Source organism: Micromys minutus, assembly GCF_963924665.1.
Source record: "Micromys minutus genome assembly, chromosome: 12".
NCBI lineage: Eukaryota > Metazoa > Chordata > Mammalia > Rodentia > Muridae > Micromys > Micromys minutus.
Window position 1 is genome coordinate 23,217,773 of NC_137981.1, and position 20,866 is coordinate 23,238,638.

The 20,866-nt window shown below is 37.5% G+C and overlaps 1 protein-coding gene across 5 annotated transcripts in view; it reads left to right on the forward strand.

Moving 5' to 3' along the window:
* The window catches only part of CCSER2 (coiled-coil serine rich protein 2), a 103,511-nt gene extending 83,371 nt beyond the window's left edge, over positions 1–20,140 (forward strand). For 3 of the 5 annotated variants that reach the window (XM_080926267.1, XM_080926270.1, XM_080926268.1), the window contains exons 8-12: positions 1,465–1,551; positions 3,321–3,410; positions 9,260–9,344; positions 14,680–14,731; positions 19,894–20,090. In XM_080926267.1, the coding sequence (XP_080782393.1) occupies positions 1,465–1,551; positions 3,321–3,410; positions 9,260–9,344; positions 14,680–14,731; positions 19,894–19,957 (378 nt within the window). In that variant the 3' untranslated portion in view covers positions 19,958–20,090. Of the gene's footprint in view, positions 1–1,464; positions 1,552–3,320; positions 3,411–9,259; positions 9,345–14,679; positions 14,732–19,893 lie in introns of all 5 variants that reach the window. The other 2 variants (XM_080926269.1, XM_080926271.1) reach the window with 2 other exon arrangements.
* The last annotated feature ends 726 nt before the right edge of the window (positions 20,141–20,866 follow it).

The window sequence follows — 20,866 nt, forward strand, 5'->3', positions numbered from 1 at the left end:
AGGGGTCAGCCCTGTGGTGTGATATAGCATAGCACTATAAAGTGAAATGAACTGTGGGAAATTGATATGAATTCTACATGGACAAGGCAGATGCTGCTTCCAGATGATTCAAATGGCTCAGGCTGGAAATAGTTAGGCAGAGGAACATAGGCTGCTTCTAGGCTTCTGTGTAATTTACCAAGAGCCAAATGATATACAAAGCAATCATAATCATAAGACTAAGATTACACTTCTTAGTAATCTGGCCCTTTCCATGTGTTGTCTGCTTTTGTTACTCAGTTCCTCCCAGCCATGCCATTCCACATTACTGGTCCAGATCAGATGGTCAGGCTGTTCTCAAGCTTGCTGTGTAGCTGAGCCTAACCTAGAACTCAGATCCTCCTGTGTTCACCTTTGATCTGCTGTGATGACAAGGATGTGCCAGCACACTATAGGCCAGGAATTTTCTCTAAAGAGACAAAGCTAATTTTAACCTTTAACACTGCTGTGCTCTTTCATTTTTAAGTTGTTCATATGTTAGTAGTACATGATAGGCACATTGGCAACTGACATCAATTCATATCCTGTTTCTTTTGTGTCTAGGCAGATCATTTGTTTTGTATTTCTTAAGCTGAGAGGGAATAGTTTATTGTGTCCTGTGTTCTCTATTTCTTTTGATTCATAGCCATTCTTGATGTCATTCAAGCTAGAAACAGATTTGACTCCTCACACTAGATGTAAATTGCCTTGATCACTCTTGATTCAGGCTTCTCATCTGGAGTATTGCAATGCCTTGGGTGCAGCTTCTGTTTTGCAGTATTGGGATGTCTAGTTAATGATGTTGGCTGATGCCTTTCTCTTTAATTCAGGCAGCCCTTGCCAGGACAGTGGCCCATTGAAGAACACACCTTCCCTGCTACTCCTCTGGCATATTTATGTTCTGCTGAATTCTGCGCCAATCCTGAAAGTTCTACTATACATAAATTATACAGTTTTACTGTGCATTAAGTGTACAGTTTTACTATACGTTAAGCATACAGTCTTATTACACATTAAGCATACAGTTCTATACATTAAGTATACAGTTTTACTATACATTAATTTTCTGTTCCTTGTCTTGACCTTGATATTGTCTAACAGACAACTTTGTACTTGAAATCTTAGCTGAAGTTCGTTTACATGGTGATTTCCTTCCTGCCTAACCTTTGGCCCAGTTTCTTTATTATGCTAATACAAAGCAGTTAAGCACTTGCCTCCTTGTAGTCAGTGTCATCATAAATGCTGATCCAGGTGGGAGCTTGGCGATGTTAGCGGGTACTTCCGTTTTCCCCATTGATTACATGCCAGTTGCCATCAGACCATGAAACTATTTTAAAATTGTTCAGCAGATTTCCTTTTAGATGAATAAATCGTTCATTGTTTGACCTCATTGACTTTAAACTTCCCAGTAGAAAATTTTATATAGCAACATTTTTCTTATTTCAGAATGAAGATTTACTAAATGAAATCAAACAACTTAAAGAGGAAATAAAGAAAAAAGATGAAAAAATCCAACTATTAGAGCATCAGCTTGTAAGTATTATAAGAGACTGAAGCCGAGGCTCTTCACAGTAGGGCAGTGTTCGCTCGCAGAGGACTGAGGACAAGTGCAGTTGATGTTGGTTTTGACTTTGAAGGTTCATGCGGCATTGTGTTCAGAGCACGTATGCTCCGGTAGAATATATGATCGAACTATGACATAAAATATGAAGTATCCATGTGAATGATTCTTTTTAGATTCATTGTTGATGGCCTCTTTTGTGAGGATGTAAAATTCTTCATTTTACTTTTGCTTATTGATGGAGAGTAAATGGCCTTCTTTCAGACATGTTCTGAGAAATGAGTACCTGGGCATTTTATCTCTGAGCAGACTGAAGAAGCTAAGTACTTGGCCATAGGTATTGTGGTATGCTGGAAGGAATTCTAGAGGAGTAATTTCATGTCTGTGGCAATGACAAATGATTTCTCAGAGTAAGGCTTGCTTGAGTCTTCATAATTTTATGGTTGTAATTGTGTAATTTTATATAATTTTAAATGTTCGTAAGAAAACTGTTTGTATAATACCTTGAATTCAGTTATAGGGTAATTTATAATAATTAAAGAACAGGTAAAAATAACTGCATAAAGTTACAAAACTCAAAGTAATATTTATTGAAAGCCAAAAAACAATATGACAGAGTAAATTCAGCTTTATAAAATACCAATTTCATTGAGAATGTCAAGAATATGACAGTGACCTGTGTGTGCTCTGAGGTGATATGACAGGCGTCCAGCTTATGAATCGGAATAGACAGATCAGACGTGGTTAAAGAGGCAGGCGATTGGAATTATGTAGAGAATTTATTTTCGAATTGATAATACAGTACAGTAAAGCTAGTAGATCATTAAAGAGTTCCAGCAGGATGAAGAGAGAAACAGACGTGGCATCTGGACTGTTTGTATTTAATATCCAGAAGAGTTCCATCTGAAATCCATTGAAAAAATGGTCTTTAAGAACACTTTCCCCAGAGAGTTATAAACAAACATCATGTCTTATAGGGCTCATCATCAGCCTGAAGTAGAATCACAAAAGTCCACCTTTGGGGACCAGTGAGTCTGCTGAGTTTCATTTCAGAGCATAGGTGAAGGGTTGTTTAAAGGAGCATGGGGAGCCCATAGCAGCCACACCACTGGATGTTTTTACCCCACTGCTGCCCGATGGAGTTCCTGCTTAGGTAATGCTCCAGAGAGTATAAACTCTAGTCCTCCCTCAAGACAACAGAGCCACAGTCATTTGGGCAGAGGTTGGTGTAGCTGGCTGGAGGGTACTCAAGTGTGTCTAGAATCTCAGGTGAATTACTGGACACCCCCCCCCCCCCCATCTAATGAAGGATGCCATCAGTCCCAGCCTTGAAATTCTCTTGCAAGTGTTAGAGTTGGCCTGACAAAGCTCATGTGAGGGGCAGAGGACAGTAATTTACAACAGCAGGGTCAAAATAGACTAGAAAAAGAATAGAAATTTCAGTAGTACTCTTTCTGTGCCCTTGATTTTTACATGTTTTACATCTATATGTGATATACACACATAAAATTATATATGGTGAGATTTTAAGATAATTTAAGAGCTTGCCAAGAGAAATTTTGACTATTTGAAATGTGGCTCACTGGCTTTCTCTTAAATACAGTCCCTGAAAAAGGAGACCTTGATGTTTGAGGTAGGCACGTCTGCTCTCAAAGTATCCAGAGCTATACTAGGCAACTTGATGAGCCTCAAACTGCCTGTGTGTATGTGCAAAATTAAACCATTTGTGGCTTTTCTCCAGGCAACCCGCTGTAACTGCCACCAGAAACCTAAGGAGGAAAAGTGTGCACATGCTGATAAATATACCCAGACACCCTGGAGAAGAGTTCCTGTAAGTCACCTGTTCTTCACCCCGCCCTTTGCTGTTTTGTGTTGCTTTGATTTTTAATCTAACCACTAATAATTTTGAATCTGCCTTAGCTGTTTTTTTTTTTTTTTAGGTGAGTTGCTTCGCTTGTCTCCTAGTTGTTATGTGCTTTCCAAAGCTTCTCCTGTGTGCTTTATACAGCAAGTGTGCTTTTAATAGCTTTTCCATTCTGCATACTGTGGCCCATCTTATTTGAGTGTCTACTCTTTTCTCATTGCATGTTCTTGTGGGAGTAGTAATACTGTTGTCCCACTTACACAGTATGTCCCACTTTGAAGGTAATCCCTTTTGTTTTGAAACTTTTCCAATTTATTATTATAATTATAGACTAATAAGGGAATTAAGAAATATTAACACATAAAAACATAGGGTATGGTTTATTAGAATCAGTAGGAAATAGATACCTAAATATTGTTTGTTCTTTTTGAAAGTGTTATATATCAAAATTTATTTAGTGCTAAAAGTAGCTTTGGTACCTGGAACTTGCTTCAGTATATCAGACATCATCCTATTGTATGGAGAAAGTAATAGACTTACATTAATTAGAGCTTGGTATACTTTGAGATTCTTTTTGTATTTTATATTGTAGAGTCCTAGTAACACAGATTAATAGGAAAATATAAAGGCTAATATAGTCAGTCCAACTAAGAAAATGTTAAACCTTAAATTTTACAAAATTTCTGCCTTTGTTTCTTTCAATATAAAGTCTAAATTGCATTCTCTGTGGGATGATATGATAATAGAAATTAACTTACTTGAAGATCATCTTAGTTCTTGAAGGAAAAGTGAGGAATCAGAGAAGGAAATACACTGATAGATACAGCAGACGATTCGGTTCCAACAGTCAATGGAACTACTGAGTCACTGGTAAAAACAGGTCTGTGAAGGCCAGAGATTGGAAAGGTCTAGGCAGATGAGGAGATTGTGAGGGAAGGTGAAGGGGTCTTCTCAGAGAAGGCAAATGGCGTGCGTAGACAAGGAAAGCAAATGTGGGAACTTAAATGTTCAGAGACAAGTCTGAGATGAAAGATTATGTTTTGTGTCTCTACATGAGCATTTTATCTTTGTAGGGGCCTCCAGTTTTCCCATAGTCTGTTGTAATTTTAAATATTATTACTTGGTTTTTCTGTAAAGTATGAGTTACTTTGCATCTTCAGGGAAGTCATTAAACTTTATAATTTCCCTGACTCTCCTCCCCCAGCCCCCACCTGACAGGATATTAATCTGCCTTTCTGTGCGACTGGTGGAGAACAACTCCTGTGTATTCCTGAGTCTCACAGTGTTTTACAGTGTTGTGGGAGAAGTAACGGTCAGGACTTCAGCTGATCGATGTCAAGAGCTCAGACTTCTGCTTTCACCATCACTTTTTATAGGCCTGGCCACATTCCTTTGTTTCAGAGACAGGGATGAAAATCAAGGTATATAGTAAATAGCCTATTACACGTCTAAAACAAAGAAATGGCTGGCATGGTACTTTAACATAGGACTCCTGGCCAGCAAGTGGTCCATGGACTTTTATCTCCAAACCACACAGATGAGCCTTGCAGATGAGAGGTTTTGAAAATTAAAATGGGAGGACTGGACCATTCTTAACTACAGGACAGCTAGTAAAGGTGGCAGGGTGTGGGGGCGGACACAGTAAGTGCACAGTTAGGCCAGAACACACACATGTTCTAAGGGAAATAGTGAAACTTAGTGTGAAAGCTCATGAGCACAGAGGCAGAAAGTCTAATCTAGGAATTAGTGCAGTACTGGGGTTCATTCTGGGAATAAATAAATGCATGTTTATTTACTTCAATAATATTTAAATATCTAGTTATTATAATAATGAGTTTACTCTGTGATATCCCCCCCACCCCCCCATTCATTGGGCTTCATTTGAAATACTTTGTTTTTCTTTTTGAGTGATTTTCTTTTCACTCAAAAATTACACCTTGCTCCAGATGTTCTTTTTTTTAAAGATTTATTTATTTATTTATTTATTTATTTATTTATTTATTTATTCATTTATTTAATATAGGCACATTGTAGTTGTCTTCTGACACACCAGAAGAGGGCATCAGATCCCATTACAGATGTTTGTGAGCCACCATGTGGTTGCTGGGAATTGAACTCATGACCTCTGGAAGAGCAGCCAGTGCTCTTAACCACTGAGCCATGTCTCCAATCCCATAGATGCTCTTTTTAAAGTAGGAGTTCAGCATATTTAGACAGGGTCTAGGTGATACAAATGTAGGGGTACAGTATAGTTCTTGTTTGTAAACTTTAGGTTTTTTAAGGTAGAAAATTTAAAAATGAAAAGGCTATTTAAAAATCCTCTTAGTATAAGATATATATATATATATATATATATATATATATATATATATATATATATATATATATATATATATATAAAATCTGCAGATGATAATCTGTCACGTTCACATTTTCTCATAACATCTTGAGACAGCTTAGTTGTTTTTTACATTACTACAGTTACTTGATTATTATTATTGTGCTTGTGAGAATTCCCTTTGAACATTATCTAAACCTGAGGGGAGAAATCTGCCTTCAGTGAAGAATGGAAAGGGTTGGTGGCTGAGAGGGTTACTTACTAGGGTCTGGCAAAACCATGTAGGAGAAGGAAGGAGATGTGAAAAGCAGTAAGACACAGATGCCAGAGGAGAGGGCTGCTGGTGACAGCAGGCTGTTGGGAAAGCAAGTACTTTGAATCAACATGAATTTTCTCTGGAGATTTGACTGAGTGGGGTTGGCATCTCTTAATGGCTACAACACACAAGAAATAATAAACAAGGCAGTAGAGCCGAGGAAAAAGAAAAGCAGCATATATCTATATCTATATCTATATATATATCTATATATATCTATATATATATCTATATATATATATCTATATATATATATATATCAGTATGCATATTACCCTATTCCACTAAATGTAGAAAAAGACACGGCTCCGCCCCACTGTAAGATGCTTGCTTACTGTGACCAATAGTATGCCTAGATGCTGGCAATCTCATTTCCCTGCACACAAGGAGGCTAAAGCTGAGAAGCATTTGTTCAGGTACTTGAGTGACTCAGGAATGCTGTGGGAGCCTGGTGCTCTGAGAAACCGAAGGTCATTTTACTTTATTTTTCTTTTTGTTTGAGGCTTGGTTTCACTGTTTAGCTCTAGCTGCCTGGAATTCCCTGTGAATACTAGGCTGGCCTCAAACCCAGCAGAGTTCCATGTGCCTGTATATTTGAGTTTGGAGATCAAATGATAAAGAAGCCCAGCTGAAGGTTCATTTTAAATGTATAACGTTACAGAGCCAGCTGTGCTTGGTGCAGTCCTGTTGATCCCTGTGCTTGGAGGCTGTCATAACAGGATAGCCACAAGTCCAAAGCCAGGCTGCTTTATAGCAGACCCTGTTGCTCCCCTCAGAGGTTGTTTTTACTGCTCCTTGTATACCCCACTTCTCAGAACAGCATTATTTAATAGCGAATTCCAATAATAATTATGCAAAAACACATGAATTTGAGGAGTGGGGGCATATGGGAAAAATTTGGGGGGGGGAAATGATGTGATTATATTTAATTGAAAAATTGTAAAAGAAATAACTTTGATGAAAAAAAACATAAGACAAGGATGAAATTCTATTACTCTGTGTACTTCCAGTATTGTATTACAACCATATAAGCTTAACATTTACAGATAGAAAGTCAGTTTGCACATTCAATTCCAAATTATCATAATGTATTTTTGGTACCAGCCATTTGTTTGAACACCTTAGCTTAAATAATTAAAAAAGTAACCTTCAGTCTATCAGACAGCAAAGAAGATCAAAAGGATCTATGTCCTGTCACACAATCAGCTGTCCTGTATTGCAGCTGGATTTCAGTAAAACAAGTGTGGGAGTATACAGGCTGTCATGTCACATGGAAAGGCTTGTACAAGTTAAAACTCTGTTCACAGTTGCACCTAATTCTACTTTCTCCTGCTTTAGTAACTGACTATTACATATGAGAGAGTCAAGGGAAAATAATCTGGCATATATTTTTTAAATGTTCCGTTAGAATAATTTCTAACACAGACTAAATCTTAGTTCATATGACATCAACTGAAATACTGTGTGTTGGAAGCAGCCATTTCCCTGTTTGTGCAGTAGACTCATGATGTCATGTTTTCCCAGTATATTTTTATAAAATCAGAAATATGCCATAGATGCTAAAAGACATTGATTTCTAAACATTAGTGTTTATAATTTTACTAGCAAGAAACCTATTTTCTTTTTCTTAGTCTGGGAGATAGATGTCAGAGTAACTGAAAAAGCAGTGTATCTCACAGACTTCTCTTGATTAATCTCCCATGCGATTTTCTTTTGAGACTAATGCTTTCTTGATTTGGATCCTGGACAAAATGATTGGTTAACAATTCTGTGGTACTATTTTGCTTTTAAACTCAGATTTGCCATGTTCCTTTTCACTGGGAGTTGCCATATTACAACTCAGAGATTTTTATGTGTATATCTGGATATATTTGTATATAGTTTCTCAAAGGGTCTTATTTATACATTTATTTATTGTTGTTATATTCACCACTTGAAAGGGTTTATGTATGGAAATACACACACACACACACACACACACACACACACATTCGTGCGCACAAACGCACCAGTATTTGAACAAGTAACATTTGTGAGGTGTCATACAGTTGCTTTTACATAGTATAATGTTAATCATTTCAGGCATCAGGTTTTACATAAAACATGTGCCAGCTACCTTTATAAATACTGGCAGGAGCCACCCGTGCTTCTGAGATTTCAAATTCTAACAGATAGAAGTCTGCACACAAAAGATTACTGTTCATGTATGAACACTGTTCGGTAAAACAACCATGTCATGCACTTTGTACCTATGAAATCAGTGGCTGACTGGAATTATTTTTCAAGGCCAATAGCAAGTTTTACACGGCTCTTAAAGCAATCTACTGATCTGTTTATAAGTATCTGTCATTCAATTAGGATTTATTCCGACATGGGAGACATTTTGAAGCTGTTTTGAGTATGTGTTGGAAGAAGCAGTGTTTGCTTTGAAGACTTAGAAAACAGGTTAAAGCAGCAGAGTTTTCAAGTACTGGAACCATTTCCTTGTGTTTTGTAGTTTTATTTGTGGGTATCTTTTAATTTAGCTACAGTGTAAAACTACGACAAAATGTGTATCTGATTCTATGGCATTCAACATCTGATATATTTTAATAAAACATGATTAAATTAAATTAAGGACCTTTAGTTACTCATACTAAAAAGCATGTGTCACCTGTGTCTTGCATGTCACACTCTGTAAGAACTTGCTGTCACAATATCCTAATTATTTCTAACTCTAGCTTTCTTTATTTTTGTGTTCTAATCTTTTCAAAATCTATGACTTGAAAAAAAATTGTGTGCTGATGTTTGATTTCCTGATTCATATATTAAAATTTCTATATGTAAATATATATAATTTATCTTCCCTTTTATAGTGCTCTTCTGCAAAACAATAGTCTGATACTTCAGATATATATGATGGTTGGTTTAATGCATACCAGAAAGGCTTATCTGTGTGTTACCTATGAAGAGTTGTGAGATACTTCCTGCAAAATATTTGACAACTAGGTTTTGAATTCTGATGTCTTATTAGATTTGAGCTGCCTGTATGTTAAAAAAAATGAAATTTACTTCTCATTAACACTGTTGCTGTGTTATTTTAAAAAGCAAAAACAAATGTGACTTTGGTTTCTCTGGTTCCCTTCTTCATTATGCCTCCCTACCCCATCTCTTTCTGCACAGGGTGGGTATTCTGCTCCCTCCTTCTCTCCTTGGCAGGGCTCCTTCCAGGGGATGCCACGGACTGTTCCACCGCACCGCAGACAGAGTGAGTCTGTGCCCCTCACTCCCATCCTGCTCTGGCTTCCCCTTCATGGTATTCCCCTGCTGCATGGCCCCTCCCTCTCCAGTACCTCCTTTTCCTACCAGTAATCTTCAGGCACCTGCTACATGAGCACTCCCCGTGGTCTGCTCTCCTAACATTTCCTTGACTGCATGCAAACAAACCTCCACTATGGCTTTCTGAGAGCTATCAGAGGTTAATTTCACCATAATGCTGTTGAAACCTTTCACTGGTGATCCTAGACCTCCTGGCATGCATCTGTCTTTAAGTAGATCTTATCAAGATCATGAAATACGTAAGATAAAATTATCTTTACCTGCTTATTTTTGAAATATACACAGATTTGATGGACAGATGCATACTGTTTAGGGATTAGGCTTACTAGACCGTTGCACACTTTGAATAGTTCCTAATCAGAGGCTTTAACTGTATTTAATTACCATCTAAAAAAATCTTTTAAAAACTTTCAAGGCCGTTTTTAAACCACTAATGTCTTTTATAATTTTTTAGCTGCTTCACAGCATAGAAGCAGTGGCTTTGAATATGCATGGTTTACTAACACGTTTAATGATTCCGTTATTACTCGACCTTCCACACGTCTTGACTGCTTTAGGTTATGTGTTTTACTATATACCTGGTAAGTTGGTGTATTTTTTTTTTTTTGAAAAGTCAGCCCCCCACCAAAGCTAATATTAGTGAAAGAGAGTCGGTCAGAGCTAGTTGTACACTTTCTCCATGGCTTACTCTGTGATTCCTACCAGATAGGAATCCTTAGGTAGAGTATCCCAAGGGGAATTTTAATCAACTTAGAATAAAATTAATTAAAAAAAATTATGTCTTTATCAATTATAAATAAGTTACATGAATTCTAGATAAAATAAGAATTAGTTATATGATTTGGCTCTGGTCGGATATGTTTTTCTGCAGATTTTCAGAGGATCTCTGTAGTCATAGCTACAGGATTCATTATATACCCTTCAGCATCTCTCAGTGAGTTTGATAGGTTCTGGAAGAGAGGTATGTTTTAACTGCTGTACTATCTGAGATTCACCCCTGTGGATAGGGGTTACAACAAAGCTATTTTTCTATCTTTGTGTGTGTGTGTGTGTGTGTGTGTGTGTGTGTGTGTGTGTGTGTGTGTATGAGAGAGAGAGAGAGAGAGAGAGAGAGAGAGAGAGAGAGATAAATGGAGTAAGGCCATGAGGTCATAGGAATGTACCCATTGGTTTTTTGGAGACAGTTATGTATAGGACTCAGGTTTCTTTCTATACTAAATGAACATTAAACGTGATAATGCCTGTTTCTGCATTTACATAGTTGTCAGTTCCCAGCACTCTTTATAGTCAGAGGTTGATTATAAGTAATAAGTGGGAGTTAAGGAGTGTCTCTCTCATTGTGATGTTTCATTTTTCTGATGCCTACTTGAGCATTGACTAGAGTGTACTATGTTTATTATCAGACACAGAGGTCGGGAGTGTAACTGAGTCTTTAGAAGTAGCAGTTTGGTTTTCATTTTGAGTAATAAGAGTGAGTGGAAGATGTGAGAAGTGGTCGATACAGTATGGAGGAGAGCCTGTAGCCAGCACACAGTGTAAGAGCATCATTTATTAGGAGTGTGTACCCAGGCCATTTTACAAAGCTGCACTGGCCAGAAATCTTGCTAAATTTAAGATTAACCCTAGGAGAGCAGTATAGAAGTTCTTGGCTTTTACATGGCTTTCTCTAGAACTGATGAGTTGTATTCTTTTATATTTTTATTAAAATGAATACTAATATTTACTTTGCTATCTTTTGATTTCAAATAAAATTTTTATAGACTACAGAAGTTAATGTCTGTTTAGGTATGTAGAGACCTGTGTCTATGGAGACAGTTAAGTGCATAAGTCACTCCTTCCATGTCAGCATCCACCTGCATTGGATTGATTGATGCAATTTGTGCTATAGTGTAGGAAAATTAATTAAAAAATTGCTTCTGGCAAGCAGAAGGCCTTAATGACAAGTCCAGATAGTGTCTCCTGCCACACGTGGTGCTTCAACATCTTATTTAAGAACGACACCTATTTGTTGCTACACCTAACATCTGAATTTTCTTTTGCTTATGTTACTTAAAATATCTTAGTAATTGCCTGTATCTGTGCTGTGTAAAACAGCTTAGATGGGAAGGAACGAGCGCAGCCACGTAAAGTACATGTCCTGATGGTTCAGCAAGTTCGCGATGGCTTTCCTGATGCCTAAATTTATATCCTAATAATTAAATTTACCAGAAATACATTGAAGTGGTAGAATTTAGAGCCTGCCTGCTTTTTCACTGTTTTTTTCTTTTTTCTCTTTTCTTTTCAAGAATTATATTTCAGAGTCCATAGTCTTAATCTAATAATTCAGTACTTCATTTTGATAACTATTTTCAAAAATATTTGGAAACATTTATGTATAGTTTGTAAAATATAACCATATATTTGATAAAAAGATAAATATAACATTGAATATGTAGGTATTTTATTTGAATTCTTACTTTATCCATATAACTCATAGTCAGAGCTATTAATCACTCTAATTTTATAGTGAGAAATATAAATCAATTAATCATAGTGATGTTGTAATTTGTTCAGGGTAAGTCAACACACTACAATTAGATTTCATTCTAAATCAAGAGCCTGCATCTTGCAATTTATTGTGATGACCTTTAAAATTTCCTGATACACAATTTAGTGGGCTCATTCTAAAGGAGCTAAAAGAACTAAAATAGTTTTAGGTACTTCTCTTTAGTCTTTTATATGGTGACAATCTTTTGTAGTTCTAGATACTTTTGAATAATATAAACATGTTTCATATAGTATAACTTAAAAATCACTCTTTTCTTGGTAGATGACAGTGCATTATCATGTGAGAGTAATTGTGATTGAATCTTTTTCTTCTAGTTCACATAAATTATTGCAGTGCATTTTATCTTCGTGTATAATCCAGTGCCAGCATGTCCTTAGCCAGAGCTCTGGAAGGAATCATTTGCTAAATGCGTGTGTGTTCACTAGAGGCAGTTACCATGCATATTCCTGCTGCCAGACATGCCTGTAGGCTTGGTTTACATGGCCCAATATGATTGACTCACACATGTGATGTCGGTCAGCTCTGTGTGCGTGATTGCAACAGCTTTTGTGCTTTTATGAGCAGTTAGCTTTGAGATCGACTTTTCATAAAATTAAAATATTTTGTTGAAGTGGAAACTAGGGTAATTTGGTAGAAACTAGATCAAGTCAATTTTGCATTAAGCCGTTTTTTTTTTTTTTTTATGAAATGTCATATACCTTTTGTATTCAATTTCAGATGTTATCTAATGTAGTTATTGGTTTGTTAAGTAGAAATGTACACCTAACTTATGGTCTAGCAGGACTTCCCATAAACCTAGACATTTCTGTCAGTATGTGAACTTGAGGCAGGTGCAACATTTAGTATTTTCTGTCTGAAGCTTTTTGTGATGCCCTTTCTGCAGATGGTAAAAGTGTTTCTTTAGCCAGCCCTTGTTCCTGAGGTAGTATTTGTGAAAAGTCACACCCTAATATTAATCAACAATTAAGAATTTATCCTACAGCACTCTACATCTGCTGGGTAGATGTGGTAGATTATCTTAAGAGATGGCTACATGGAGTCAGTGACTTGGTGACAGCTTCTGCAGTAAACACAGTTGCTTTGATCTCTTTGATAATTTAAAAGCAGTTAGCTAGATCTATGAATTCTGTATTTCTGTAGTTTTTAAGCAATCTACATATTAATCATATGTCCTCTTAAGTTTTCTGAGCTCTGGAGGTGCCATTCTGAAATAGAGAGGACAAAAGAGTGTTATTCCTAGTTTCCAGAACCACTGGGAGTTATGGTTGGATTTAGTTGAAGCTTGTTATAGTAGGGCTTAGTTAATTTGTCTTCAGTGATGTGTGGAAGGTCACATATCATTTAGAACGTCATTTCTAAGTCCAGTTAGAAATACCTTTAAAAAAAAGAATATATTTTAATTAAAATAGAACTGTATCACATCCCCCTTTCCTCCCTACAGCCCCTCCCAGTTTCTCTCCTATCCCCTCAAATTAATAACCTCTTTTCCTATATTATTGTTACATATATACATATGCATATGTATATGTACCCACAAATACTTAATTACAACCTTAAAAATGTATTTGTATACTTTTATGCAAAAATGCTTAAAAATTTGTACATTTATCTTTGTTTTTTAAAATAAAGTCTTTCAATAAAAAAAAAGAAATACCTTTTAAAAAGCCCTTAGTGCCATTGTAGCAATAGAAGCAAACTAGCAAATAAAAAGTTCATTTAGTTTTAGCTTTAGTGTATGCTCTACGATTGTAAAATTACAAATTTCTTTTTACTTTTTTCTACCTTCATGAGGGACTATATGAGGCCTAATCTCTTTAGGATTTTGGAATATTAGTATTAAGTTGTTTCAAAATTCTTTTCAGTATTTTGTTTGGTAAAGTTCAAGTGATCCCTTTGTATAAAAAGTGTTAAGCATACTTTTCTATGAGCACGAATATTTGTTCTAACTTGTAAACCAGTTTAGCAACAACATATAAATCTAGCAAATATGATCTACCATGTGCAGATATACTTTTTACAATAATGAGTAATGCTCAGAAAAACAGGCAGAGCAGATACCCTTGGCTCTGCCCAATCGTGGCGATTCTCAGTGTTCTGTCTGGTCTCTGACGCCATTGTCCTGTCTTTCTCTTGTCTCTGCTCTCCCATTGTGCCATTGGCAAGGAGTTGAGAAGTTAGTCCATTACTTCTCTGACAAAGCGTGGTACAGTACAATTTCAGATTTTCCTACCACCTACCTCATGCTCACGTTTTGCTTTTCTGTTTTCTCCCAGTTTGCATGGTGCATGTCAGAGCCTGCATGCATGAAATTACAGGCATGTTACAGATGGCTCCATTCCCATTTTCCCTTTAAATATTAAAGTGTTGTTAATAATAACAACAGTAAACTCATATGTAGCCCAGAAAATGATTGTAGGTATTTCATGTGTGTTATGTAATAGCAATTTGATACTTGATCATTTCCTGTTTTCTCCCTTATAGACTGGAACATTTTTACTTAAGGCTTGACACTTTAGCTGCCTCCTTTTTGCTAGTAACTGGAGGGGATGGATGCTTAGGAAATGCAACATGGTAATTCTAGAGAATTTTGGGTTGTGATGTAACACAACAGTAACGATGAAGAGCTTCCTTTGGGATTTCTTCTAGTGAGTTACATCCAGACAGACTGCTCCACCAGTGGTTTGGTCTTGGTGTATCTAATTGTTATTCTTTCTAGGTGAGAATCAACTCAGAAGCAAGTGGGAAGATTTTCAGGAAAGCTATTATCTGTACGATGGTATTGAATATGTAGATTTCATGCACTCCAACTGTAATATAATCATGTGGTTACATTGTATAGTTTGAAATCCCATGAATGTGTAACAGTAACCAAATAGCAAGACAACAATGTGTTTGTACTACATTTAGAAACCTCTGATGCTTTAAAATAGATCTTTGTCACTTGTTGACAAGGTGTGTGAAATTTGAACATTACTTCATTAAATATCTGTGTATCTATTTAGAAAAGAGGCTAATAACTTTTCTATTGGTGTCTCAGGAAAAGTAGCCAGCATGCACTGCAAATTTGGAATTGAGGTTTCTATGCTTGGGAAGAAGGAAAGCCCTGCTTCCCACTTTGGAGTATAACATTCCTCCAGTACTTGTAAATGCTAAGCTTTGTGTTCAGGACCTGATAGTCATGACTTTATTTGCAGAAGTTTAATTACAAAATTTTATTTCAGGGCACTGTGATGATTTGCTCAATATCTCACCAAGTGTAAGGAATAGATGCAAAACTCTTAACATCAGTCTGATTCTAGAAGCTGAGTAATTCAATGCTATGTCTGACTAACTAGCTCCATCATGGAGTCATCCAATAATTCGTTCAATATTTTAATATACCTTAATGTTCTAAGTCTAGTTCTTCAATCAGGAAGGAAATAAAAGAGTCTTAGCTTTGGCATCGTAATACACATGGCTACTGTTGGTTTAAAATGCATAGCTGTGCCTAACTTATTGAACTGTACATTTGAACCTAGAAACCTCATGTTTTGTAGCAAGTAATTTATTTTCATGTGGTAAAGATTGTGGCTGTTCTACCAGACCCAGTTACAAAAGTCATAGACCTTGAACTTAGCATGCTTATACTCTAATTATCACAGGTGACATGTGTGTCAGAAAGCCTTGTGAAAAGTGGCTCACATGTGTAATCCCTGGAATAGGGAGACAGCTAAATGCCTGTTAAGATAGTTTTTCTAGCCTACTCAAGTTAAAACAAAACAAACACAGAACACTTGATGACTAAGCTCCTAGGTCATTATGAAAGATACTTCTATTCACATTAATATGTAATTAACATCAAACACTTTAAGAAAAGCGGGATTATTTTCTATTATCCAGACTTACTTGTCCATTCAATTTTAAAGGTTAATTTTTATTTAACCATTAATGACCTATTATTGACATAACCAGTCACCTTTGCTAGTTTATGGCCAGTTGAGCTGTTCTTGAACACACAGCTAACATTTCCTTTCTCATTACATAGCGAGCAAGTATTCAATCGCCACTATGGAACAAATACTTGGAGTATTGACCAGTATGCAAAAGAAAGTGTGATCATGCTTGCACAGAGACTCCTTGTCTCCGGTTATCCTTGCAAGCATCCAAATAGGCATCAGAGGCCCTCGCTGTAGACGACCATCAAGCCTTTGCGTAGTTTCCCAGCAGTGCTGACATTATCCTTGACACATAACATTTACCCTGAGGAGTTTGTAGAATCTGTAGAATTTACAGTTTGTAGAATAGTTACGTTTACTTAAAACTCTTACGTGAGACTTGAAGTTGCTGAGTCCAGGTAGAAGGTCTAGACATCAGTCTACATTTAAAAAAGCCAAACACTGACACAATTGTATTTGTATACATTTATGCAAAAATGTTTAAATTTTTTTTTTTATCTTTGTTTTTTTAAAATAAAGGTTAAAAAAAAAAAAAGAAAGTTCCTAACAAACCCTCCACAAGTCCAAGGACAGAGTACTAAGTCTCACTCATCTGTTACTACAAGAGAATTCCGGAATGCCCCAATGGTGCTTGGATTTCTGTTGCCTTTTTATGGGTTTTTTGAGCCTCAAAGGCCATGAAATGCCTGGACTAGTTTGTACTTCCTGGGAAACCTTGCCAGATAACAGGAAATACTGTGAATTTCTCCTCAAGTCTGGTTGACCTGTCTTACTGCCCAATTTTATGCTGACTTTATACTTCCCCTCATTGAATCTCTGGTTCCACCCAAGTGAGATCCCGAAGCCCTCCGAGTCCTCGGATTTGCGCTTAGCAGTGATCAGGAGCTCTCATCATCTGGCACCCTGAGTTAGGCAGCTTGGCAAGTGCCATTGGCACCAGCCTCGCCGGTTCTCTCAGCAGTGTGCTTTCCACATTGTCATGGCATCTAAGTAAGAGAACAGTGTGGTCTTTGTTAGTCATGGTCGTGAAGCAGTCTTAGCAGTGCCCGTTTCCTGCCCACCTGGCCATCCCTGCTCCCCCTGGAGAGCCTCAGCCCAGCCACTTGTACATTCTGTATGTTTCTCTCCACGCAGGCTTTCATTTTCTTTTTGATCACATGCTGTCAGAAGTGGTTTTGATGTTTATTTTGCCTGCTCTATTTAAGGTGCTCTGTCAAGCACAGGGACTGTTAAGTGGCCATCTCTGGGTTTTCTCACTCCCAGCACTATGCATTTTAATACACATACCTGTTTTGAAGCTGTTGGCGGGTGGCCTGTTGTTTGTTAGTGCCGACCTAGTGCACGGTGTCTCCTTAGCCCTCACAACATATCAGTTCTTTACTCTTCCATGAAAGAAACCTTCTGTCTTCATAATGGTGGAATTTCCCAAATTACAGTTTTCAGACATAAAGCAATCATTTTAGGATAGGGAACTAAATTGTATTACTAAAAATAATTTCCTATGAAATGTCAAATTTACACTATTTATCTTATAAAATAACTGTTTATTTCTAACTAGATGATAATTTAGACTTTATTTATGTAACTCTTTAGTCTTAATTCCTCAGATAAAGACTGCATGCTACTTTTAAAGCTTTGTCACTTTGTAATTGTCAGTCTTGTAACTGGAATTTTGTTGACTATGTGCAGCATGTCCTTCTGCCCGATGCGATTCCACATGTTTCTAAGAAGTAGGGAGCACGAATAATCTGCATTGTCAGTAGACATCTTGGGTGCAGTCTGTGATTCTCTGACTGTTCTCTCTGTCTTAACAAGAAAAGATTTTTGCTGGAAAGGAGCACGTTTCTGTTCCTAGGGATTGACACTGACATTTTCAGTTTTTAAAATGCTTTAAGATCTTATACACTGATATGAGAAAACTTTATTCTATTTGGAGGTGAGAAAAAAACGAGGACCCCATCCTTGGCCATTAGTGCTACTGTCCTCTAGGCCACGCCTTGGGGAGATCTTGACTGCCTTAGTGTGGCCCTGCTTGATCTTTCTATTAAACCTTTTGATATCTTGGTTGCTTTTCTGTGCTTACTGGGAAACTTTCAGGAGAATCCACTGAATTTTGGTACCTTTCATGTTAAGAGACATGCTATTCATCTCCATGGTAATAGGTTGTGAAAGTGCCCACTGTCTTTGAAGTCTGGGATAGTTAGCTTTGGGCAGTGATTGGGCTAGCCTTATCTTAAACATTCTACAGTTAGAGTTACTGTTAATATTTATTTCTCTGTCCAGATTTTGACTATTGTTTTGCTTTTTAAATACGTTTTTATTCTTAAAGGACTTAACAAATGCATATAGTGGTTTGATTCTTCTCACTCCGTTAGTTTTCCCATCCCTCCCAGATTTGTACTCTCTTTAAAGAGTAAAAGAAAATAACCTATCAGTCCAGTTTGTGCTGCCCATGTTGTACTTGGTTTAGATCTTACACTGCAGCTTGGCTAACCTACCAAGGGTAACATCCTTAAAGAGACCAGCCACCTTCCCCCAAAGCTGTCCGCTGGTTCACAGCTCCACAGGAGTTGGAGCTTGTGGACCCCTCCTTCCTCCACGCTGGAGCGTTGACTGACATTATCTTATGATTTTCCCTACCTTGTAAAGTACTGGGCAGCCCTCAGCCATCCCTGCTGAGTAGTGATCCTGAGTTCTCAGTCAGTCCTAGCCATGCCACACTGGTGTGTCACTGCTGACCCCAGGCAGCCACTTCCAGTGCTGGCCCAGGAGTAGAAGAACACAGTGACGTGGTCAGAGAGGTCCATTCCCACAGCAGGAGTGGAGAGAGGCACTCTGCAGGCTTCTTTTTAGGTTGGCATAGTTAAAAAGTATTCCATTAGTGAAAATAAATTTTAATTTCACCAAAATTCACATTTCACATCTGAAGTTTTTGAAACTTTAGCTCAAAATATTAAGTAGAAAGTGTGAACCTTGGAGAGGAAATGATTGCTGATTATTTTAACCGACCCCTAAAAAAAAAAAAAAAGTAAAAACTGGATAGCCCAAAATAAAGGACGTTGTATGTTTTCTTGCGTTTGTGAAGGCGTTGTCTCAGCAGGCTGCTGAAGGTCCACAGGATACTTGACCTTAAGAGCTTGTCTGCTGTGCTTTGGTTCTAGTTCCAGGAGCTTGCCTCTCTATGCCCTCTCAGCTCTCACTGAAAAGACTTTTGGCTTGCTGGGGGCTCTAAGGGTGGAACTTAGAGGTTTGCACATACTGGGCTAAGTGTATTGGATACTTTTGTATACGTTATTAAAATTTTACATAAACTAATACTATAGTCTTTTATTCTAAACCTTGTATTTGGTAATTCTCAAAGGATGCCCAGCATTTGGCAACAAATGTTAAAAAATAAATTTTAAAATGCATAATGGCTAGAGAAATGACTCGGTTTAGAGCTCTGTATGTTCTTGCATAGGGCCAGGGTCGGTTCCCAGCCACACGCACCTTAGAACCATATAATTCTAGTTCCAGGGGATCTGATGCCTGAATTTAGCCTCTAGAGTTACTAGGCACACACATGGTACACATATAGACATGTGTGCACATGATGTGTATAAAGTGGGTTATCCTGAAGGTCACCTTTAGATGTGAGTGCACATAAGAAAATTGAATCAAAGTGCTACAGAAATTTTCTGTAGCTCCTTGTAGACAAGGGTGAAGATCTATGCAGGGATCTCCTCCCCCTTCAGCAAATACCTAAAGGTTTTCTTTTGTCCTATTTAATTTTGGATCCTGTTCAGTGTTTGCTGCTTGTTTCTCTTTTGTTTGCATTATCATTTTTATGTGTCATGAGTTTGCTTGGATATTTTATTTATTCTTTTAAAAAAATTACATATTTTTCCATATTAAAGTATAATAAGTGACAGTTTTGCCCAATTGTAATAAAACTTCCATTAATTCTTGGTAAATTTCTAATATAAATTATTGGTAATGTTTTTAAATTTTAACAGCCTCAAGTACTACAGCCTTCCAACAGCCTTCCCAGATCTACAGACCACGCCCAGGGAAAATTAATAAAGTCTCAACATATCGAGGCCCACAGTGAATATGCAGTCCAAGGCATGTGTCCGGGTGGTGCACATCCAGATGGAAGCTTTACACACAGCTCCCAAGACAACAGCTGTGGTTTGGAAGATCGTCCTTTTTCGTCAAGCCCACAGTTCGCAGTGGATGTGGTGAAGGACATACCTTCCGAAACGAACCTGAACATGACTCTGAATGCTCAAGAGCCTTATCATTTGGCAGAGAAAAAAACTAGCGAAGTGCAGTTTGTAACTTCTCCTCCTCAGACACCTTCCCAGTCAAGTACAGTGAACCAGTCTAAGAGGGTTGGAAGAAACCAATGTCCTCAGCCCAAGTCCTTGCAGCTTTTAAAGCCATCCAAAATGAGTTCTTTGTCACCTCCTCCAGATTCTGATTCATCACCAAGTAGAACTTCCACATGTAAGAAGGCACCAGGAATCACACCGTGCAATTCAAAACATCAGCCAACATCTAATCCAAACAATCTTGCAAACCATTTGAATCTGAAAACATCTAAACTTCGTCCCCCTTCTGGCTCTTTCAAGCAGAAACAAATAAGCAATCCCCAAGCAGAGCCTCAGAACTTCCAGGCCAAGACAAGCATCCCAAGGCCATTAGCACGACCAAAAGAACTGCATGCTCCACACAGCAGTTTGCATTCTGGGGACTGTGTGGCCTCTAATCGATATTCTCGTCTTCCTAAACCAAAGATACATTAAGTGCACAGCCATCACCTGCCAATTTGTCCTTTGAAAACAGTCTGCTCTCTAATAGCTTTATGTGCAGCTTATTATTATGTTGGAGGTTCCATTTCAGCAAATCTTAAAATTAAAGTGCAGAAGCTTCTATTAGTTTGGCTCTTCCATTTTATGTCCCGGTTGAATTACATACCATTTGCAC